The following is a 24,807-nucleotide window of genomic DNA, read 5'->3' on the forward strand; positions in this document are numbered from 1 at the left end:
TGGACCTGTAGAACTATAGCAGCATAGAGTCAGCCAGGAACATTGAACAGGATAATAAGGAAAGAATTGGAAGATAAGGCCTCCACGAGTCAAGATAGCTATTATCCCCTCTGCAGAACACACGGCTTGCATTTGTGCCATGTTCTATACGTTTCTGCACGTGTGGCCGATAAGATTATCTGTAGGGAAAAGGGAGCTGTGTATCTCCATTCAAGCACTTAACCAGCAGCACGTAATGCATAGCAGAATATTCGACCCCTGCACCTCTCCACTTCGTGGTGTGTTCATGAAGCAGCCTCAGAGATGCTGTGGGCTCCAAGGACAAGATGCTCTTAATAGCAGAAGTGTTATGGCATGTATGTTTTCCTGAGTGTTGAAGGCGTGAGGGCTTTTAGCATGTTGAGATGAGGCTTGTGGGAGTCAGGCATGTGTGTAGTGGACAGGAAAAGGATGTGACCATAGCACTTTCTATCTGTATCCGTATCTTTATGTTTCATTTAATACAGGTGCACGGTCCGAATTGTCTGAATCCGAGGAAATGGACTCTACAGTCAACAGCAATTCTAAAATCAAATACGGGCTAACCTCCTCTTGGAGTGTACAAACACACCGGTGCATCAAATGATGTTTATCAATGTTTCTATTAATATCTTCGCGGCAACACAGAAATGTGTTTCCTGAATCTGTCGAGCCGTCCTTTCCATTGCATCTCATTGCCATACCTGATCATACATGACTTACATCCAGAGTTACAAGGCTGAGAAGATGAGTCGACATACTCGTCTTTGCTTCTCGCCCCCTGTCAAACTGGTGGATTTGCTTGTCCGCCGTCTGCCTCTCAACTGTAATTGATGGATGCATCCGTCTATGGTCTTGTGCGAAAGGACACTCAGAAACTGTGTTCTGCATCTCATCGTTTTTAAACTATTATTATACAATGCTTCTGTGAATTTTAAGCACCGAAACAATTCATCCACATGAGTAAAGGACATATATAACATTTATAGAATACAGTTTTTTAGGTTAGGGTCGGAGTATTTCTTCACATAGGGTCTCATTATAGAGAGAGCTGAGATTTTGTGAACATCTTATGTGAATATTATCTTCTATGTAAGTGTCTTTAAAGGCGAATCTATGAAGATATGCAAAAATTGAGAAAATACCCTTAGACTTCAGGGGGTTAACTATGCCAAGTCCAGGCTTGAAAATGATTGCACAATCAGGCTAGGTTTCTTTTCATTGGTTTGAACAGACAGTAGTGCCATTTACAGCTTGTTCCACCTACTTTGTACATCCTCCCCCTGATGTATTTGGGACCACCTGTAGTGTATTATGCAATAAAATGTAAACAGTAAACACACACTTTTCACATGACAGACAGGTCTTTCAACAATTTGCCCTAGCTGTAGTCAGACGCCAATCAGCTGAGGCTGAGATTAGCATGGTTTCTGGGTGGGACACACTGGCTTCTGTAATTTCATGCATCGGTCTTGCACTGATGGACACAGGCGAATCCTACCATACAACTACATACATGTACCGTTACACCCCGACATGTGACATAGACTAGTGTGACATTGAACATCATGAGAGTTGCCAGTAACATGACAGGTCACGTGATGCTGTGATTATGTATTACTGGACATAGTCTGTCATGAAAATTTACATATGACCTCTACCATGACATGTTTATAGTATGGCTATATATGTCAGTGTATGCCAATGTAGCAGCCTCCAGTAACAGTCACTCTTCTTTGGTGTATGTTGCTGATTATTGTGATCAGTAAATCTGAGTATATAATGTGTATTACTATTAGCCCAGCTGCCTGAGTACCTGAGCTGTTAGATGCAGCCAGCTGAAGCAGATTTGCTCAAGCAGTTTTGTGAAAGCAGTTTACAAATTCAGCAAATATAAGTTGTTCGCCCAAACAAAAGAACGGTAAAAGCAGTCAGTCAGTGCAATGTGCGACATCCTGTCTGGGTGCTGTGGTTTAGATCTATGGGCCTACTTTGGAGAAGAATAAGGCTGTGTTAGTCTGCATTGCAGCACTATATAGAGACTATAAGAGAGGCTGCGATTGATTAGCTCTGCGGCTAGTTCTTGCAGTATCTTCTGTGATATTTTGCGGATGTAAAAACAATTGAGTTGCAAGGTGTAGTAAAATGCTGTGAAATCTGTTTAGAAAAGGATTTGCTGGTTCTGAAGAATGCGTGTGTATTCTGTGACATTGCTCATACAGGCAGGCTGATGGCAGAAGGCTATGTGGCTCTGGATGTAAGAGGGCTTTCCCAAGGCTCTGAACATGGAGCTGCTTGGGCGTTTTAGTAAATGAAGGAGTCTCGCTCTTAATAAATGGGTGGAATGGGGCCTTAAGGAAGGCTTTTGAGCATTTTAGGCCTGTCATAGCCTTTCCCTCTCATAGCATTTCCCTTTCTCACTTAATCTCATTCTCTGTCCATCACTCTCTTTCTGACACTTTTTTATTATGGCTCTCCCACTTGCTTGCTCTCTCACTTTTTTGCAGCTGCTCTCTCTCTCTCTCTCGCTCTCTTTTTTAAATTGTATTTCTTAATGTCCCTCTCTTTTTTTTTCCAGTCCAGCAGTATTCACTGACTGGATGATATTGGTGGTCACTAAACTTGAGTTCCAACCTTTACAATCGTTTCCTCACAGTCTTCTATGTTTGTCTCTTCACTGTTTTTATTCTTTTTCTATCTCAGCTTGTGTAGCCAGGCACATTAGTGGGAAAAATGAATTCCATATGTGAATATGCGTCTGAGTGTAAGTATGTGTGTGTGGAGCGAGACATGGAAGTAATCTCTGGAAGTGATTGTGTGTTTAGAGCAGTAGACAGTGTTATGAGGAGTAGAGGGAGTTAGCTTACGCACAGGCCCTGAGCCTCATCCACCCGGCAAGCTGACCCAGCTTTGATATAAAAGGCTACGGGTCACCCCACATGGTAATCATAACTATTACGCACCATTTGGAAGTCTGCTGCTAGCACACCAACACCACCCCTCTCTTTTTCTCCCGTCTCGTCTGAACAATCCCGTTTTGAATCGCTGCAAACAATTTTTCACAATTACAGCTTTCTGTGAAAAAGTGTGCTCGTGTTTGAACAGATGGGGCTGGTTGTATTGTGGTGTTTGCTTTATCTTTATTGATACCAAAGAATTTAGGTGGAAAATAGTGGCTCTGTGGGGTTGCGGGGGGGCGTGGGCTGGCAGGCCTGACATCATTTTTTGTTGGATTAAAAAAAAAAAAGAAAAGAAAAGTGCATGTGTCATGTTTGAATGTGATTAGGGGGAAATGTCAAGTTTTTATAAAGCATTTTATTTCAGATGTAGAATAAATAATCAGATTCGGTCCAGGCTAATGCAGTTAGATACTCTAACTGATCGCTCCCCAAAGCCATGGATCAGAAATACATTTACAGGGCATAGCTTTGCCTGGTGACTGATGGCATACACACACACATTTGTTTTTATAGAATGTCAGGACATGGAAGCATATATATATATATAGCATAGCATGTATTTGTACAAGAGGTTTTACAAAATTATTGCATTAACCATTTAGGAATTGCAGCCATTTTTATACAGTCCCTTCATTTTTACAGGCTCAAAAGTAATTGGACAGTTGACTTATAGGACGTTTCATCGCTTGATGAAGCTTGTAAGAGTCCCTGTGAATTAGGCATGTGTGTAGTGGACAGGGTAAGGGTGTGACCTTAGCACACTATATCTGTATCTGTATCTTTATGTTTAATTTAATCCAGGTGCACGGTCAGAATGGTCTGAATCTGTGAAAACATATGAAAATGTGAACTCTACAATCAGCTGCAATTCTAAAATATTGGCTAACCCCCTCTTTGAGTGAACAAACACACTGGTGCGTCTCACTGTCCCTGCATTTTCACAGGCTCAAAACGAATTGGACAGTTGACTTATAGGAAGCTTCATCGTCAGCTGTGGCCTATTCCTGTATTATTTCACAACACATTAAGCAGAGTTCTGGCATGGGCATGTGTGGCTGCCAATGGGATTGGGTATTACAATGTTCTGAAAAGCTCTACTTTCTGCTCAGATTTAGTCAAAAGCTGAAACTCTGATAGAATGGTGCTTCACAGTACAGATGGACAACGGCCCAAAATGCAACAAACGAGCAGTTACTGAAGGTGGCTGCAGTAAAGGCCTGGCAAAGAGTCTCAACAGAGGATAGCCATGGGTTTCAGACTGAAGGTAGTCACAGATCGCAGTATGAAAAAAATAGTCATAGTCATCATTATAATTGCTACTTTGTCTAATTACTTTGGAGCCTGTGGAAATGTAGGGACCATACCCCCTTGAATTAAAGCTGATAGTCTAAACTTCAATCAGACATTGATTGCTACATTTCAGCATCTGTTTGTAATGCAGTTTTTCTAAATCTGAGCTTTATTTCAGGAAAAACAATGGATTTAATTGTATAATTGTGATTCCTGCATAAATAAATGCATAAAAATAATACATGAATAAAATGTGTTGTAGAATCTGTACAATTTCTTGTTCATGATAAGGTAGACTGTCCTTTTTTTGTTTCCCTAAAATGTACAAAAACAAGCACACACACATAGACATAGTGAAATTAAGATAATTCACTTTCTTGTGCATTTTCCTCCCGCATTTCTGCCCTCAGGCTACAGGAGTGGTGGTTCCTACCCTCTTCAAATCTCATTTAAAAATATAATTTCTATGACTAATTATTTCCTCCCCGTTTGCAAAAAAAGCTCACAGTGAAAAGTGCACAGTGAAATCATCTTCCCTCGCCCTGCTTTTGCTCGGTGTGATGCCGGCTTGCTGCGAGTTGGTTGTATCTAGAGTGGTCTCTGCGCTCTCTTCATTAGACACACATGTAATTGCCTTGGTTTCCCTGTTTTTAATGGAACAGATTCCAGTGAGGGCTTTAATTCCTGTGTTTTTACAGCTGCTCGCTAAAGACAAAGACCTTTTTCAGAGGACATTAAAGACTTTTCCTCGCTCTGACATGTTCGTTTTTATACTTTCCTCCAAATGTGTGTACAGCATTAGTGTAAGCGCTTTGGGTCGGCAAATGCTAGCCCAGCCGCTCTCGCACCTAATTGTGTTTTCGTGGCATAACGGTGTTGCTCATTAGAGCCGTTTGTATTGCATGGGAAGGTAATCGCCTTTACTCAGAAACCAGCGCTCCATCACTGCGAGTCACACGCGTGTGGTGGAGGTCAGGGGTGAGGAATGTGTATGGGGTCAAGCACTGCAGTGTGTTTGGGTAGAGTGTAGTGTGGTGTATTAATGGGCTTAAATAAAATCCTCATGCTGAAAGGCTGGTGTAGATATTTGTTACTGTGTGTCAGTGGATAATACTGTGTGTGTGTGTCTACAGGCCAATGCTGGGGCCTACAGTCCGACAGGGCGCCATTCTGTTTCTGTAGAGGTCCAGATGCAGCGCCAGAGACAAGACGAAAGAGACTCCTTCACGCAGTCACAAAGACAGTACAACTCCTTACCAAGGTAAGAGAACACTCACACATGCATATTTGGGGAATCTTCCACTGGGGGCTATTTTTACCATCCTAATTTCTTGTTTGTCAAGACAATGTTCACATGCTTTAAATTATATAGAAAATCAAAAGTTTTTATAGAAAATCTAAATTTATTTGCCACGTAGTGTAAATCCAAAAATCCAGGTCATTCCAGGGTTAACATCTTTATTCTTTACTTTTTCTGTATTTCCTAGAGCTGTACTGGTGTCTTACAGCCATGCTCACTGAAAAAGTTTTAAGAAGTTTAGTCATTACCGTCACCAGGTGTCATTACCGTCAGAACCACTTATGTGTTGGTAATGACGTGTTGCGGTAATAAAACTTGAGACTTTTCCAGAAAACAGGCAAGCCTAGTTTTGGACTGTCATTGGCTGCCCAGCTTTGGCAATGGCATTTCAACAATGGGGTAGCGATGCTACCACTGTGGTAGTGATGCTCTGCGAGGCAGGCAGTTGCCACAGTATCAATACTAGCACCACAAAATCGATGCTAGTGTTGCGGTTATGTGTTATATTAGTGATGCTAGGTAATCCAAAACATATATAATAAATAAATGAACATTTAATTTGAATAATTCAATAATATGAATATATGCTGAATAAATGCTACTTTGTAATGATGCTGAATAGCTGCATTCCATGCTCATGGAATACATGGATAAATAACTCACTTATCCTGAGTAGTAGACCATCTAACACTTTCAGGAAACTTGTGTTCATCAACCTTCAGGAACGTGTGCATGTCACAATCATAACTATAATAAAACAGTGTAGGAGATGTTTTTTGAGATGTCATTTTTAATTAATAAAATATTTATAAAGTTGTATACAAACTAAACACACAGACAGAGAGGTATGTCTGCAGCATCTGTGTATAAAAGCCCTGTTACGGATTCTCCCTCACATGTCCATACACACTAAATTACTCCCCATGAGCTCAGTGCCGTCCTTCATCCGGACGTCTTCTTTAGTCACACTCAATTCTTCACACATGCCAGTAGATGCTCCGTATGTGTGTGTGTGTCTGTCTGACTGTCTGTCTGAATGGCTGCAGGTCTTCTGCTGTGTAAAACTCAATAAAGGGCGTCTAAAGAACCTGCTTTCAGTGGGAAGTTTATCTTGGCAGCTGCAGTCCTCTGGGCCTCGCTCAGGTTTTTCAGGCGGTTTAGTCGCTGTATCTCCATCTGTTTCTCCTTCCCTTGTCCCTCCCTCGCTTGCTGTTGCCTCCTTCCTCTTTTGCGTATTTGTCGTAAATGTCAGTACCGCTCAGAGTGAGTGAAATGTCTCCACGGCCAGAGGCTCTGTTTTGATATCAGGGTTTTCTGTATCTGCTTAATCTTTTCCTAACCAATGCAAAGGAGCTGACCAACAGATACCATCGTTCTCAAAATACTGTAACCTCTTCTTCTTTTCTCACTCATAATGTAAGATATCTTTATATCAATGTTTTTGCCTTTATTTCCTCTCGCTCGTCTTGTAAAACATTTTATCTCTATCTTTATCACATTTCATGCCTCAGTCCGTTCAAAGACTTTACGTTTGTCTCTTTTTACTCATGGAATTCTGCTCCCAGAGTAGTCCAGTCTTTTGTCTGTCCATGATGGTTGTAGTAAATTGTTGTAGGTTTATGTGCTACAGTGTTTTATATCGCTACACTCTTAAGAAGAAAGGTGAGTGTTTTTCTCCCAGCTCCAAACAATGCATGCTAGGTGAATTGGCTATGCCCCCATAGGTCTTAATGATTTGGTGTATATGGCACCCACCGATGGTCTGGAGCCTTGTACAGGGGGTGTCGCTTCTGCCTTGTGCACAGTGATTCTGTGTAGGCTCTGGACCCAACTAGACCTTAACCGGGAGGAGGTGAATAAGACAATGAAGGCATAGGTGGATGCTGCCTTTACTGTAGGATTCCCTGTGATGGTTTCTGAATGAATGACTGCTGACTGAAGTGCAAACTGCTATAACTGCTATGATATATATATATATATATATATATACACACACACACACACACACACATATATATATTAGAATAACTGTCTCTACTGTCCAGGGAAAACCTTCTACTAGATTACAAGGCATTGCTGTGAGGATTTGGATGATCACCACCCCACCTCATCCCACACTGCTCCACAGCTCTTTGCTGTTTGAAGGCTTTCTATACCTACAGCTAACACCTAGCTTTAGGCAATGTACCAATAGGTTCATGTTTAACTGCATCAGAGAGTCCCATTCTTTTTGGCAGTACTTCTCTACAGGGACTGTGTGTGTGAGGATTTGCACATCAGTGAGATCCATGGGTGCTGCTTAAATGAGCTGAATGCATTCATAAGAAGCAGTGGCCACAAACATTTGAACATGTAGTGTGTGTGTGTGTGTGTGTGTAAAATGTCATTATTCGAAAATGATGTTATTAGCAGAGAAAAATAGATTACAAGTGAGTAATAGACTTTTTTTTTTACTTGACATTAAAGAGTTAGCATGCTTCCAAAAACTACAACAAGCAAGCTTAACCAAAGTGCCACTCCAGTCAATGTATTTATTTTTTTGTTTTGTTTTTTTTTCTTCCTGCATTTAATACTGTTCCCCGCCGCAGTATTTTGCTAGCTGAAAGCTTGCCAAAGTCACTTATGGTGGAAAGCTATTTGGTAAAATGGAAGAAAATAGACTGTGGAGCTTAGAGCTGCTTCATTTGTTTTCCAAAGTATCAGATTATGCTCTTTAGGTAATTGCTAGAGGAATGTGCACCCAGTGTGTTTGTGCAGTGGCTGTATGTGTGCCTGAGTGTACTGGGTGGCGGGGTCTATGGGGGCGAGCGCGTGTATGTGTGTATGCATGTGTGTGGTCTTCCCTACGTGGACGAGTTTTGTTTTCTCTAGCTTGCGGTACAGTGGAGGATATGTACAGTTCCAGAATCTGTCCTGTCTCAAGCTGGGACAGGCCCGTCACTGGATTGTTGGATGTGTGTGTGTGTGTGTGTGTGTGTGTGTGTATGTGTGTGTGTGTGTGTGTGTGTGGTTTGTTTGTTTGTTTTTTGCAGTTTAATCTTAGTGTCAAGTTCTAGAAAAACAAGTGAAAGTACATTAAGTAACTGGAGAACTTCAAATTAGGCTTTTAAGCATAGGCACAGCCCTTCAGTCTCCATTAGCCCTACTCAAACTGGGTTTGTTTATTTCGGGAGACGTCTGTAGTAATAATAATAATAAAAAGTTTCTCAAGGGCCAAAACTCTTGCATCCAGACAGCAATAAAAATCACCACGAAGCCCGAATGTTTGCATCACACTTTCACGTGATCACATTAACAACAATTTCTCTTATTTTAGTTTAGGCCGAAGCCCTGAATTTCAAACAGCAATTTTCTTTCATTTCCATTCAGTTTTATTTTATAAAGTTTTCATTTCACAATTCAGAAAGTGTCGGAGGATGTCAGAGATATGCCCTCTGAGGCTAAGAATGGCACATGGCCAGCCTTTTTATAGAATGTAATGTAAAATTTGCCTGGAAAAACACAGGACAGGACTAAAATGATCAGCTTGGAGTTTAGTGAAACACAGCAGGTAATTCTGCTTATAAAACCACACAGACTGGCTGTGGAATGACGGTTGTACTGATGAATTCACTGACTTTCAGCATAGTACTGTCATAGGATATCACATTTTCTTTAAATTAGTTTAGCAATTTGCCCTGCTAGAGCTGCCCGGGTCAACTGTAAGTGCAGTTATTATTAAGTGGAAACATCTAGAAGCAGCAGCAAAAAGTAGAGGGCCACACCGCCTCTAGAAGCTTCATTAGCACAAGAACGGTTCATCTGGATGCCTTTGTGGTGTCCTGGTCCTATCAACATGAAAGAAGGGATGGTTCTTGCTCTCCTCCCACCACTCTGTGTAAAACTGACCAGTATTAGCTGATGTAGAACTGATTTAGATGCAGAACTGCTAGTCAGCATTCTCCTCCAAGCATGTTCAGCTTTCCAGCAGAGTTTGAAAAGTTGCAGTGACTTTCATGTGACTGGTTTCATGTACCCCACATGTGTGTCCCAACTCATCCCAAAAGTACTGAAAGGAGCTCCATCACTCCAGATAACACAGTTCCTCAGCTCAAAGGCTTTATACCCCTCTAGCCCACGCTTGGCCTTTGGTTTGGTGCCAATAAGAGAGTCCTATTCTATTGGCAGTACTTCTCTATAAGCGACGGGATCTGTGTCAGCACTGTGTGCAACTAAAAGAAGCTGAAATTTATTAGCATTTATTAGAAGAGATGTCCACTAACTTTTGGACATATAGTGTACAAAAGAGATCCACCTCCTGACATTGAAGAAACAAACAAGAGTGTGTGTGTGTGTGTTTGGAAGCGTTCTCCATAAACAAATCCATTTCTCCTCCCGTGCCTCTCCCAGGGCAGTGCAGTGACTCTGGGAGTCAATCGAGATGTTGACACCCAATCCGCTTTGGAACACAGACATAATGACACCAATCAATGTGAGCGATCTGCGTCCACTTTTCCTCTCCGTCTGAAGCTAGTGACCGTGGCACCGCTGCTATTGGATACGCTTCAATCTGAGTGTCATCTGGTTATCCTCCAGGGCTAGTGTCCAGATCCTGCCCACGAGGAAGCGTCTCGCAATCCCCAGCTACTTGATACGCATTCCTGCCATAATCTCGCAGCACCCGCTGAGCCGGGTCAGGATAGTGAGAAGTGACCTCTGACCTCTGGAGTGTGCGGTTGGCTCATTAGGCGTGCTGATGGACTGGCCAGGCCTGATTCTGTCCAATAGCAGCACAGCTTAATGCGGCCTGTAGAGCGACAGAGATAACAAGAGCAAATGTCTCTACTGTGCAGAATTAGTGCTGCAGTAATGAAGAACATAATGTTTGGAGAAGGATTAGAGAGAGAGGGAGAGCAAGAGGGGGGAGTGAGGCCAAAGAGTAAGGTGACCAGACGGCCTCTTTTAAGGATCTAAAAAAATGTGTCTGGCTGGGATTTCTAAGTTGCGTAAAATGTCTAGGATTTTTCATTGATTTCATGTCAGCCTTTGCTTCTACAGTCTCTGTTTGTTTTTTGTTTTTTTACAGCTTTAAACACGGCTCTATAAGTCCCGCCTTCTCGAAGTAAAAGTAAAGTAAAAATGTTTTATTTATGTTTTTATTAATTTTGAGTTAAACTGAAGGAAGGAGATCATTTGGCCATATAGGTTGTTAAGGCTATTTATTAGTATTAGTGTTTATGTATTAATGTGTAATATCATAGCTGCATGCATTTTCTTTAAAGGTATTTAGCGCAGTTCATATTAATGGACAGATGTTGCAGGTCCTGTTAGAATGTAAGTGTGCATTAACACACATAGAGAGAGAGAGAGAGAGAGAGAGAGAGAGAGAGAGAGAGAGAGAGCGAAGAGACTAAACAAGGAGGGAGAAAGAGGTTAACCAAGGCATGAGAGAGCAAACAAAGGTTAAACAAAGAATGTGAAGGAAAGGATTCGAACAAGGAGAGAGATAGAAAGATGTTGAACAAGGAGAGAGAGCAAAGAGATTGAACCAGGAGAGAGAAAGAAAGCAAAGAGATTGAACAAGGAGAGAGAGAGAGAGAGAGAGAGAGAGAGCAAAGAGATTGAACAAGGAGAGAGAGAGAGCAGAGATTGAACAAGGAGAGAGAGAGCAATGAAATTGAACAAGGAGAGAGAGCAAAGAGATTGAACCAGAAGAGAGAGCAAAGAGATTGAACCAGAAGAGAGAGAGAGCAAAGAGATTGAACAAGGAGAGAGAGAGCAAAGAGATTGAACCAGGAGAGAGAAAGAAAGCAAAGAGATTGAACAAGGAGAGAGAGAGAGAGAGAGAGAGAGAGAGAGAGAGAGAGAGAGAGAGAGAGAAAAGAGGTTGAACAAGGAGAGAGAGAGCAAAAGAGATTGAACAAGGAGAGAGAGAGAGAGAGAGAGAGAGCAAAGAGATTGAACAAGGAGAGAGAGAGAGAGCAGAGATTGAACAAGGAGAGAGAGAGCAATGAAATTGAACAAGGAGAGAGAGCAAAGAGATTGAACCAGAAGAGAGAGCAAAGAGATTGAACCAGAAGAGAGAGAGAGCAAAGAGATTGAACAAGGAGAGAGAGAGCAAAGAGATTGAACAAGGAGAGAGAGAGCAAAGAGATTGAACAAGGAGAGAAAGAGCAAAGAGATTGAACAAGGAGAGAGAGAGAGCAAAGAGATTGAACAAGGAGAGAGAGAGTAAAGAGATTGAACAAGGAGAGAGAGAGAGCAAAGAGATTGAACAAGGAGAGAGAGAGAGAGCAAAGAGATTGAACAAGGAGAGAGAGCAATGAGATTAAACAAGGAGGGAGAGAGAGAGAGAGAGAGCAAAGAGATCGAACAAGGAGAGAGAGAGAGAGAGAGAGAGAGAGAGAGAGAGAGCAAAGAGATTGAACAAGGAGAGAGAGAGCAAAGAGATTGAACAAGGAGAGAAAGAGCAAAGAGATTGAACAAGGAGAGAGAGAGAGCAAAGAGATTGAACAAGGAGAGAGAGAGCAAAGAGATTGAACAAGGAGAGAGAGAAAGGAATTGAATAATGAACGAGGGGGGAAAATAATTGAACTAAAAGAGCTAATGGAGAAATGAGAAAACAGAGGTAGAGAGAAAGATGTAATGAGAGGATGAGGAGGAGAAAGAAAAGATAGAAGAAGGAGTTGGGATGACGGGTGGAGGGAGGGAGACAGATTAGAAGAGACTTAACTGCAGTCATTTTCTAACAGGCAAAAGGGAAATACACACACACACACACAGCGGAAAGTCCTCCCTGTTATTATTAAACTACTAGAATATGCTGGTTAAAGTTTTTTATACTTTACATATCATTGATTTTACTGTCATTAATATTTGCACGTCATATCTGATGTTTACCAGATGAGTGAAACAGTGTGTTTTCCACAGTTTTGGCACACTGGCTCTAAAAGTAACTGGTCTGTCATGACTTCATCATCATATTCTACTGAAACATAAGTCATTTGTGATTGAGCGTAAAGCATGGATTAAGCAGCCTTGAGATTGTCTGATGACGTCATGTTTGCAGCTCAGAACTCTTCCCTCCCTGCAAACAGTGTTTAATATTGACTAATAATCAGCAGTGCTGGGTGATAATAATCAGCGGTACTGGTCATTTCTTAGTTTTAGTGTTATTGATAGTGGATAAAAGGGCTGTTTTACTCACAACAACAGTGGAACCATTTGGGTTCTCTATTGAACCATTTAAAAAGGTTAGACATGCTTTTACAAACCTATTTACAACCCTGTTATTTTGATGGTCTTTCAAATGCATAGTAACTTTTTTATTATTTATTTTTTATTATTTTATTTTTTTTATTACTTACTGTATAAACACTGTTTTGTTGGAGTAACTGTCTCTACTGTGCAGGGAAGGCTTTCTATATTTTTTTTTGAGCATTGCTGTGCAAATTTGATTGCATTCAGTGATAAGAGCGTTAGTGAGGTCAATATATTGGATTATCAATGCCAGGGGGCTTTACAGCCCTTTAGTCCATGCCGTGTTTATCTGTTTCAGAGTCCTGTTCTATTGGTTGTATTTCTCTACAGGGACTAGACTAGCTGTGGGTGTTAAACCTAAAATTGCTGACTGCATTAATTAGAAGGCATGTCCACAAACATTTGGACATATAGTGTATTTGTAAAATATCACTATATTGAGTGTTAGCTGCACATCCCAACCCGTAATGCTTCTGAGGAGTGAGCTACATGTTAAGATGCACAGGCTGAGGCTGTAAGGTAAAAGGCTGCCTCAACAATAGCCAGTGAATCTGCTGCCAGAGCATTAATCTTATGGCTTTCATAACACACAGCTCAGCATGGGGACCATCCCTCCTTTACTCTTTTTGGCCCCTGTTTCTCCACACACTCTGAACACACACACAGGGAGGACAGTGCCATATGAATTCACTCAGGCCAGCATTTATGTTGTGTGTGTGTGTGTGTGTGTGTGGCTGATTAGAATAATGAATGTCATGTGAAGCAGCAAGCTCTACTGCATACAACAGCTGCATGTTATAACAGGCCAATGATGAACACACACATGCAGAGCTCTCACATCCTGCCTTTAACAAACATAAAACACGGCTCTGTCGCTACAGACTGTAGAGAGAAATCAAGCGCATTCATTTTTCACTGTGTTTTAGTGAGTTATCTCTCAGTCGTAGCTCAGTTAATCAAGCAGAGCCGTTCTGTGGAAACTCTAAACTTTTAATTTGTACCACGTTTGTTTTTGTACGACTTCTATAGTCCTGATACAAGGAAAACCAGGCCTAGTTTTGCAGGACCGCCATTGGCTACATATAATCGACAATGGCATTTCAACAAATGGGGAGTTTGGGGCCAAAATACATTCTCTTTATTGTGAAAGAGAAGGTTCTGTGGTATAAAAAGACCTCTATTACGTTTCATGTACCATCTCATGTGACCCTGCCTGGTAAAGGACTCAAGCCTTGCCCTCAGAGCCTAGAACTAGTTTTTAGAGGTAAAGGGCCCAGGACCTCATGAACATGGCTTGTAAAATAAGGCCGCTGTAGTGATGCTGGTCGAGGCCAGCGGTCAGCGCAAAAGCAACGCTAACACAGTGGTGATGGTACTAATGCTGCAATTGCAATGTTACTGCCGCAGTAGCAATGTTGAGCGAGGCTGCGTTGGCGATGCTGGTTGAGGCCGGCCGCTGGCACGCTGCTAATCCCTTATGGGACAGCGTGGTTTCTTTATGGACTTTGTCTCACAAATGAATGCCACAGTGTTAGTACCACTTCATACCACTTCCCTTTACAGTAATATTAAAAGCTGGATTACAGCTCCTCTCAGCAGCACAGATACTTGTTAACTTTGTGACAAAATGTAATCCTCAGACTGTCAGTATGAGAAAATGTCCTCTAGGCAAACAGGAGGCAGTGCTTGCAAATGCATGTTTCAACAGGGGTTTGTCACTCAGTGAGTCAGTTAGTCTGTCTCTCACTCAGCCAGTCAGTAAGTGAAATTGCCTCTTCTAGGCTGGCTTATAAACTTAGTGGGACCCTTTTTGTTGTTATGTAGAATTTTTAAACCACAAGAGCTTTTCCTTTGCCTGGTTAAAGTACCCTTTAATGATTGATATGTATGCTTGATATTAAATTAAAAAATAAGGATAATAATAATAATAATAATAATAATAATAATAATAATATAAGTGGGGTAATTTTTACACACATCTCTTTCTCTCTTTCTTTGTCAACCAGGCAACCACGTAAAAACCCCAGCACTGTGTCTCAGGACTCCTGGGATAAGGTCTATCCCCCTGGCGAGGTGTTCCTGTCTGCTAAAGAGAACCCACGCTACTCCAGCTATCAAGGGGGCAGGGGCGCAAACGGCTACCTGGGCGCCCCTGCGTCTGGCCTGAATGCCCGCGTGCTGCTGGAGACCCAGGAGCTTCTGCGGCAGGAGCAGAGGCGTAAAGAGCAGGAAGCTCAGGCCAAACTGGCGCCGCCACCTGATCCCCCGACCACGGCCCCCACACCCCCCAAAGGCCCTTACAGGCAGGACGTCCCACCCTCCCCGTCCCAGCTCGCCCGCCTCAACCGTCTGCAGAGCCCTGAGAAGGGCCGGCCGTTCTACTCCTGATTGGAGGAGAAAGAAAGGGAGATAGGATAATGAGAAGAGTGGAGGGCCCCACTGGGCCACACCAGCAATGTGCAGTGGTTCTAGAGGAAGACTGAAAGACAAACTCTAGGAACTTCCAGCCTAATCTCGAACAGCCCATCTGTATCACATCATCAGTTCCCACAGTCAGTAATCTGAACTTGTTTTTCTAAACTTGGATAGGAACAGAAAACCTCTGACTCTAATAATACAGGTTCTTACATTTGGGCTGCAGTTCTGGTTACCTTTGCTTTCACTAAAGTTTTGTGGTATTTAGTAGGGGTGTAACACACACACAAAAGTCACACAAAAGTCTTGGTTCAGATCACACTGTACTTCGGACCTCATGGTTTGGTACAGTTGGGGGGAGAAAAGCACCCAATCCCCACAAATGCATGAGACCAGACTGGGTTTCTTTGCAGTTATTTGAACAGACAGTAGCGCAAGTTAAAATGTGTTCACATAGTGTAGTATTGAACCCCCTGAGGTACACCCTCTAGTGTGTACCACCTCAGCCTATCCACTATGGTTTCATGAGTTAAAAAAGGGCAGAAAATTATAATAATAATGTCGGAAATATTAACCCAAACATTCTCGCCATTCTCTCTATAAGTGGGGAAGACAGCAGGACTATAGTTACCATATCTATACTCGTAAATCCACTACAATTCCCACAGTACCATGCACATCCAGACTTCCCTTGCTAACTGTTTACAGCTCATGGTTTTGGGGTGGAGCTCATGCTTTTCACAATGCTTGTGAAATCTGGTTCCGCATCACGTTCCATATCAGTCTTCATTCACCACATGGACACATTGTTTATAGCTTACAGTGTATTGTGTGTTCTCCATACAACTACCTGTACTGAACCATGATGTCCGTACTGTACTGGTTCGGTATGAGTGCACACACAGTTACACCCCTACTATCCTTGAGTAATAAGGCAGAAGCCTGTAAAAAAAAAAAAAAAAAAAAAGCTAAAAAAAATAAATAAATACCCCTATTACTACACTGATGAAATGCCATAGGTTCTTCCTTCTGGTTAACTAGTCCTATTTCTGGTGGAGAACAATTTACAGCAATGTAAAAGGTTACAGTAGGTTTTCTGTTCAAAGTCATTTTCTGTGGTAATTGACTAGACACTATAGACGTGACAGAAAGAGATTTGATTGAACACCGCTGGACTGTTCAGGACCTTTCAGGACTTTGCAGAAAAACATAGGGGTTAGTTATTGAGTATCTTTTTGAACACGTCCTGTATGATGCATTGATACTTCTGTTTTTTTGTTTTTTTTTTGAGGGGGGTTTATATGTGATAGCTGTCTGCCAACTTCAGTAACAACCCTCAGAAAAGGCCTGTGCAATTCTGGTCCTGGAGGACCTGTGTCCACTGATTCCCTTGCTCAAGGACACCTACTAAACCTGATAATTACCAGATGAGATGAATCAGATGGTTGTGGGATTAAAACGCTCCGAGACCAGAGCTGGACACTTTTGTTTTAGTATGTTGGTGGGTGGGTGGGTGAGTGAGTGAGTGAGTGAGTGTGGTGCTTGTATGAATCTGTATGAGTGTTGTATTTTTAAACCGAATCCCTTCCAGCTATTCTTGACAATCACATGACAGCCAGTGTATGGCTCGGCTGCATTGGTATTCGTACAGTGCTGTGACCTACATATCCTATTTCAAATCGAGCATCAATTTGGAATGTCGAGTGCAGTGTTCAGGAAAGGAGAGGGTATGAGAGCGCTTCAAATATATTTCTGAGTATTGCAAAGGAGAGGTCATTGTGTGTATCTGTGTGTGTGTGAGAGAGCTGGAGAGAGAGATATAGAGCCCATATGCTTAAGCTGTGAGGCTGAAATGTAGGGTGTATGAGTATTGATGGGTTATGATCCTGTCACCCAGAAGCCTTCGTAGAAAATCCAGAGATGATACTGAGATGTTCCCTGTGTGTAATGCCCTACACCATATGTTCAATAGGGAGGCCTTTGGGATTTAACTCCAGTCACCTTAGTGTTCCTTATAAAATAAGGTTTATTAAGGAATTTCAGATGCGTAAATACATTTTATACGTAGGATCAATAAACTGTTCCTCAGAAAATCAATACCAACTACACAGGAATTACAGCTGAAAGCATTATGAATATTTATCCTGTCCTTCTGTCCACTGTGTTCACAAATAGGGCTCTCCCAGCCCTTCCCTCTCATTCTCCACCAATCACAATCCAACCCCAGGCCCTGCACACGCTGCTAAAGCTTCAAATCCTCCACCGTGCTCCTGCACGCACCTGTCCTGGGAAATCATTTAAATGACCGGGGTCAGAGCTGGACTGTTAATTAATGCATTGTGATGAAAAATTGATTCGGATGTCGTCTCTGTGTGTGTGTGTGTGTGTGTGTGTAGGCCAGTGTTTGATTACACTGGCTAAGTCAGAGGCCAAGTCTATTCCATACTGAATGTGTTATCATGCAGGTTAATGGGGAATCACTCACACGCTGTATGCAGTAAAACATCAGCGCTGATGTTCTTCCTGACCTCATTCTGATCTTTACACCCACCATGCCTTCAGCTACAGCTCCTCATATCATCGTGATTATTACAGTCCAAAATTCAGTCCTGTAACCAACATCAAATGATACTTGCCATTAACATTAGCATTCCCTCTTGTGCCGCCACACCAGATCTGACCAGTCGAGGCATTGACTCCACAAGACCTCTGAGGGCGTCCTGTGGGTGTTGGCTGTAAGTTGTGAGGTGGGGCCTCCATGGATCGCATCAGTGAGCCTTAGGTGCCCATGACCCTGTTGGCGGATGTCCCTTCTTGAACCACTTTTGGCAGTAACTGATCCCTGGAACACCCCACAAGACCTGCCTGATGTTTTGGAGATGGTCTGACCCAGTTGCTAGCCATCACAATTTGGTTCTTGTCAGAGTGGCTCAGATTCTTACCCTTACCCCATTTTTACAGCTTCCAACCTTACAGCTGCCTAATATATCCCAACCCTTGACAGATGAGGCCACTGTAGATGAAGATTGTCAATGTGTTTCACTTTTCTGGGCACTGAGTGGTTCTAATGTTATGGTCTGGTTAATGCTGTGGTCTGGTTATCACCTTTTTCTCCTTATGATGATATACATATACACTTCTGTTCAAATGTTTGGAATCACTTGCCATATGTTTTTTTTTTAGTTTTTTACAATTCACACAATTACTTATACAGTGTAGCTTTACACAGTAAATCTACCACCACACAACATTTCATCAACATTTCATATTTGTGTTTTGGGAAAGAATAGGAGTTTCTAATATAATGATTTATATTTGTTTTAATTTAGAATACATTTTTGTTTAATTATCAGTCTTGAGATTTGATTACCCCTTTGGAAACATGACCTTCTGGATATTAATGTTATTATAACTCAGTTTACATTATTGTTGTGCAGCCTTTTTGGGTCCATTCAGGATTTCTCCATCATTCTGTCTACAACAGACACTTCTACTTTTTTTCTTTCTTTTTTTTTTAATTCTTTGTGTTTTCTGTTTAAAACCAGTGAAAAAAATATGCACTTTTAAACTGGTGCAACTTTTATTTTAATTGAAAACATTGTTTTTAAACATTTTAACAGTGATCCCAACTTTTGAATGGTAGTTAATATATCTAAACATATAGGTTGTGTGTGTGTGTGTATGTGTGTGTCCCTGGTTGCTGTAACATGACTCTCCCGCATCGCAGAACTGAACGATGGCAGTTGGATGAAAAGCTTGGCCATGGACATCAGAGAAAAGCTGAAAGAGCAGCAGTGATGTCACACTAAAGGAAAGGCAAGGGAAGGGAAGGCTAGGCCAGGCACTGCTGTAGAGTCTCTACCATAACAGAGCTGGAACAAAAGACTCTCTGGCCTCCTCGCTCATTCATTCTCCTTCCCTTCTCTCTCCTCTGTGGGGAACAAAACACAGGAACGCTGTCTTGTATATGCAGCAAAGACAGATATCTTCCTGTGGTCGGACTGGTACTTGCTCCTGTGGTACGACAGATGTCTCGAGTATTGCTTTTTATGTGAAAGGACTTTCCAGAACATCAGCGGTTTTTGACCCTTAGCTGTTTTCGTATTGCAGATTTTGTATTTTTAATGCATTGGATAAATGTCAGAGATGCTGGAGGTGGTTTAAGTGCCTGTAAGGAGGGAGGATGTTTCGTACTTCAGAAGCTATCATGTCATGGAATGCACATATTTTATGATACGATTATTCTACTTATTTTTGTTGTTGTTGTTGTTATAACACATAACGTCACGTCGCAAACAACTTGCTTCATTGTTTGAAAGAAAAAGAGTAATATGCACATGATTTTGTATTTTTATGACTTTTACATTGTCTGTATTCTCCAGAGGTAAAGTGGTGTCCCAGGTAACTCATGTAAGCACAAAGCAGTTGTGTTTGTTTTTGTTTCTTTTTTTGCATAGTCTTTATACATACTGTACACAGCTTTCTCTGTACATATCAAATCTAGAAGAAATAAACAGAAGGCTGTTCCTTCATCTTGTTTACAGTAGGCAAGTATGTATTTTTTATGTGTTAACTCACCACATGCAGAAGTCAAGGACCTGACACCTGAGGAGCATTCTTTATTTCTATCTACCTTGTTTTTTCGGGCTTCCGGACTTCTCTGTTTGATCCAAATCAGATATACACTATATATCTAAAGGTTTGTGGATACCGCCTCACAGATGTGCAAATGCACATACACACACAGGCTGGTCTAGACCCTGTAGAGAAGTATTGCCACTAAAATAGGACTCTGGAGCAAATAAACATGAACCTACTGGCACCATGCCTGATGGCGGGCGTAGCCTAGAGGGGTATAAAGTCCCCCAGCAGTGGAACTGTGTTCTCTGGAATGATGGTTGATGCTCCTTTTAGTACTTTTGGGATGGGTTTGCGAGTTGGGGATGAGTCATCCAACATCCTGACATGACAAACACTCTTGTCGCTGAATGCAATCAGATCCTCACAGCAATGCCTTTCCTGGACAGTAAGGACTCAGAATAAATTCTTTTTAATACTCTTGATTTTGGAAGAAACAATGAATGAGCAGGTGTCCAAATACTTTTGTCCATTTAACGTATCTGTCTGCAACTATATTATTATGATGTCTAAACGATGAGCTCATTTATTTGGTGAATTGGAGGAAGTCTCGAGTATTGCGCCTGAAGTTGGCGCTGCTGGTAATTACGCCATAATATCAGCAGTATAGTGGAACCTAATGAACCCGTTCATCTGTTCATTTTTTTCTGAGAAAGACGAACCACCAAACCGCCAACATCAGACGCCTTTCCCTCTATAAACCAATCAATGTCAAGTATATTTAGATGCGGGGCTCAGAGTGGCTCAGCGCTCTAATGTGCCGCATCCATGGCCCCGAGGTCGCAAGTTTGAATCCTGAGCCATGCCATTTTGCCATCAGCAGCCAGAGTCTGCTGCCCGTGCCCATGTCAACTGCTGTGCTCTCTCCGGGTGGGTAGACGATGTTCTTTTTCCCCTCATCACTCTTAAGTAATGTTGGTTGGCACAGGCATCTGTTAGCTGGTGCTGTGGAGCTGGGGATCCGGTGCCTTCCTCTGAGTGTGTCGCTACGCAAAGCAGCTCTCTAGCTCAATGGTCAGAAAGCCGAGAAATATGAGTTTCAGTTCAGAGAGAGCTTCACGCTTTGTTCTCCTGGTATGGCCAGCACATTTCGGAGCTGCTGAAAGGGCGGAAAAAGGAAGGAGAAGAAATATCCATCCCTCACTTCCCTCTCTTTAATCTATTTTCTGATCCTGTAGATCACTTTAATGCCCCCTATGACATGGCTGGCCGGCGCTGTAATGGGAAGTGTAATGACTCTGATGGCAATAAAGACAATAGTGAAATTTATGAAGTTCAGGCCAGGGCAGGAGAAGCTTTAGTGATGTTGGCTCTTGCTCTCGTTTCACACAGAAACCTGCCAAAGCCTTCTCTCTGCTTGAGGAAGAGGGGCCCTCTGAAAAGCTCCATCTGTTTGACACTGTTGGTGTGTGTGGGAGAAGAAGTGAGGGGGGGGAGGAAGCGGGGGAGAAAAGTTTAGTGAAGGGAAAGAATACCTGAGGGAAGCTGAAGAGCAGAACGTTGTGGAACTCTGCAGATTCTGAATGTGCCTCTCCTTACGCAGCAGGGTGCTGTTTGAGGGGAGGTGCAGGTGAGAATGCTTGGGGGTGGGGTGTTCTCCCATATGTCAACTATGGCACTGAGCCTGAACCCCAGAGAGCAAGTGTAAAACCCTGAGGAGAGTCAGAGTTTCTCCTCTGGAAGAGCTGCAGTGCTCTCTGCAACACTAGTTAATCCTTACTCCAGCTCTGTCACATCAGAACATTAGTACCAGTAATTGCTTATTGGTTACACTATTCAAAATCACCAACTGATCAGTATACTTCCACTCATGAGCCAAAATATTATAACTACCTGCCTAATATGCTGTTCATGTGCTGCCAAGACGGCTCCAAACCACTGAGTCTCTCTGCGAAGGTTCCTTGTGGTGTGCAGGTATGCAGAATTCCAACAGGATGTAAGAAGGAACCACAGTGGACTGGCTTTGGAGGCCGAGGCAACACGCTAAACTCTTCGTCATGTTCCTCAAACCACTCCTGAATAACGTGTGGGAACTTTATTATTCTGCTGAAGGGATCAAGAAAAACCATTGCCATGAGATGCAAACCCAGTCTAACACCATGTTTAGGTAGGTACACAGAGCAGCACCCTCCCTCAACCAGCTTGTCTTCCCCCACAGTGCCATCACTTCCATAGGTTAATGGCTCTTTTGCCATTTTTGCTGCTAAAAGGCCATATTGAAGATCTCTTGGACCAAAGGTGGTTTAAACGTCTGAGTGGTTTGACTGCTAAGGTCCACTAACTTCGGAACAAGGTGTCGAAGTTTCATTGCAAATGAAAATCGCGACATCTTTATGCAAGAACATTTTGAGATGCAGGATGTCGTCTTACATTGGCTAATGTATTTGCAAGATGATAAAAAAAAACATTTAAATATATTAAAAAATATATATAAAATAATAAAATAATAATTGAAATATATATTTTAATACAGCTACTGGTGCTGTTTACGTTGCCATGGTGGTGGCACTGTTTTCCGAGCATTTAAGTACATAACCTGCCTTAATGTATAATTATATATTTAATATAACATTGAAAATTATTATTCTGTGATATAGCATTACTATTAAAATACATTTTTAATATTAAAACCAGAAGATGGGGGCTTTAAGGCAGTGTGTTAACTTTATAACAAGTAAATTCACCCCACTTTCCCCTTTTTTTTTGCTGCAGCCTTTATTCTTTACTCTTCTGTGAAGACTTTACACTGAATATCGCTGTGGAGACTTGATTGCAGAGGTTGCATCATTAATGTGCTCCAGTTCTAGGGGGCTTTATATACCCCTCTAGCTGACACTTGGGTATTAGGTATAGTGATGTGAGGTTCATGTGTGGCTGCTCTAGAGCTTCCCATGCTTCTGTTAGTGCCTTTCTGTGGAGGCTCTACAAGTGTATGTGTGTATGCAGTTGAACATCTGGGTCAGCAGTGGGTGCACCTTACAGTAATTAAGCGTACTGATCATTAGAGGCATCATATTTGTCATATAACACTTTCTAAAGTTATACAAACACCAAATTGGTATTCCATGCTTCGAACCCTTTTGTAAATGTACAGCATGCATTGTTCTTCTACTGCATGAAGCTTGGAGACATAATGTCTGCTGCACAATAAGTAATGTTGCTATTGTGTCATGTTTTATTCTGGGTACTGTAATCCATTCAAGCCTGACCAGTGTGTTCCCACCACATTGTTCGAAACCCACAAATGGCTTTCTAATGCTTTCTAACTGTCCGACGTCGAACGACCAGGCCGTACAAGCTGTAAAGCAGTGATGCTCAGGTACTCTTTCCATTGTGACGTTTTTATATGTCTGAGTTTTGAATTGCCCTTTCACACCACCCTCAGTGATGTCCCATAAGCCTCCTCTGCATTGTGTGTAATCAATAGCAGAGCAGAGCTGTCAATGCAGGGATTTGATTTCATATGTATGTGCTCCACTCTGAAGCTGGGGTCAGATCCCCCATTCCCCTTTGCTCCGTCTGAAAGTGTGTCGATATGGGAAGCAGATGCCTCGGCTCCAGCTGAACATTAAAGGCTCTCTTTCTTCTTTTCCTGCGCTTTCTTTCCCCTCCCGGCCTCTATCGTTTATCCCTCTGTCTTCCTGAGGTGGCGGGTCCGGCCCTGAGTCACCTGTTTCAGTTCGAGCAACCTGTTTTTAGGCGTCTGCAGGGCAGCCGTGGGGATTTGGGGGGCGGAAGCGGTGTCTCTCTGCGGGGAAGAGGCAGCCATAAATCTTCTGGATGCGAGAGCAAACAAATTGCAGGGAGTCGCTTCAACACAACCCCCCCCCTCTCTCTCTCTCTGTTGCTCGCTCGCTCACTCTCTCTCTCTCACTATGTTCTGTGCCATAACCCACCGCAGATCTTCCCCACAAGCCTTGCTTAACATCTGGTTGGTGTGTGTATGTGGTGTGTGTGTTTTCATACATTCTCAGGGTAGAAATCTCCTGCCAGTGTAGGAGAGCTTATTCAGAGCTTATTCTGTTTTGGGAAGTGTTTTTAAACAACAGCTCTGTTTCATTGCCTAAATCTGAAAGAGTAAGGGTGCACTCACACTAGGCCATCTGTACTGTGCCCGAAAACACCCACCTCCCCCCACCGTCCAGGGCCCGATTTGTTTGAGTAGTGTAATTGCTGTTGTGTCCTCCTTATGTCCCAGTAAGTAAAACAGGCCAATTTCAAAACCCCAAAGCTGTTACATATAAGTCTTGACTTACAGTGTGTGCAGAATTATTAGGCAAGTTGTATTTGAGAGGATTCTTTTTATTATTGAACAACAACTATGTTCTCAATCAACCCAAAAGACTCATAAATACCAAAGCTTAATATTTTTAAAAGTTGGAGTGGGTTTTTTTTTAGATTTGGCTATCTTAGGAAGATATCTGTTTGTGCAGGTAACTATTACTGTGCAGAATTATTAGGCAACTTAATAAAAAACAAATATATACCCATCTCACTTGTTTATTTTCACCAGGTAAACCAATATAACACAAAATTTAGAAATAAACATTTCTGACATTCAAAAACAAAATCAGTGACCAATATAGCCACCTTTCTTTACGATGACACTCAAAAGCCTTCCATCCATAGATTCTGTCAGTTGCTTGATCTGTTCTGAACATTACATGCAGCAGACACCACAGCCTCCCAGACACTGTTCAGAGAGGTGTACTGTTTTCCCTTCCTGTAGATCTCACATTTCATGAGGGACCACAGGTTCTCTATAGGGTTTAGATCAGGTGAACAAGGGGGCCATGTCACCCTTACTGGCCAGCCACACTGTGGAGTATTTGGATGCATGTGATGGAGCATTGTCCTGCATGAAAATCATGTTTTTCTTGAACGATACCGACTTCTTTCGGTACCACTGCTTGAAGAAGGTGTCTTCCAGAAACTGGCAGTAGGTCT

At 42.2% G+C, this 24,807-nt stretch overlaps 1 protein-coding gene across 3 annotated transcripts in view; it reads left to right on the top strand.

The window, feature by feature from the left end:
- pard3aa (par-3 family cell polarity regulator alpha, a) overlaps positions 1–19,763 on the top strand; it is a 536,573-nt gene extending 516,810 nt beyond the window's left edge. For all 3 annotated transcript variants that reach the window (XM_072679366.1, XM_072679367.1, XM_072679368.1), the window contains 2 exons: positions 5,402–5,529; positions 14,814–19,763. In XM_072679366.1, the coding sequence (XP_072535467.1) occupies positions 5,402–5,529; positions 14,814–15,195 (510 nt within the window). In that variant the 3' untranslated portion in view covers positions 15,196–19,763. The remainder of the gene's footprint in view (positions 1–5,401; positions 5,530–14,813) is intronic.
- The last annotated feature ends 5,044 nt before the right edge of the window (positions 19,764–24,807 follow it).

The sequence above is a fragment of the Salminus brasiliensis genome, chromosome 5, assembly GCF_030463535.1.
Source record: "Salminus brasiliensis chromosome 5, fSalBra1.hap2, whole genome shotgun sequence".
NCBI classification, from domain to species: Eukaryota; Metazoa; Chordata; class Actinopteri; order Characiformes; family Bryconidae; genus Salminus; species Salminus brasiliensis.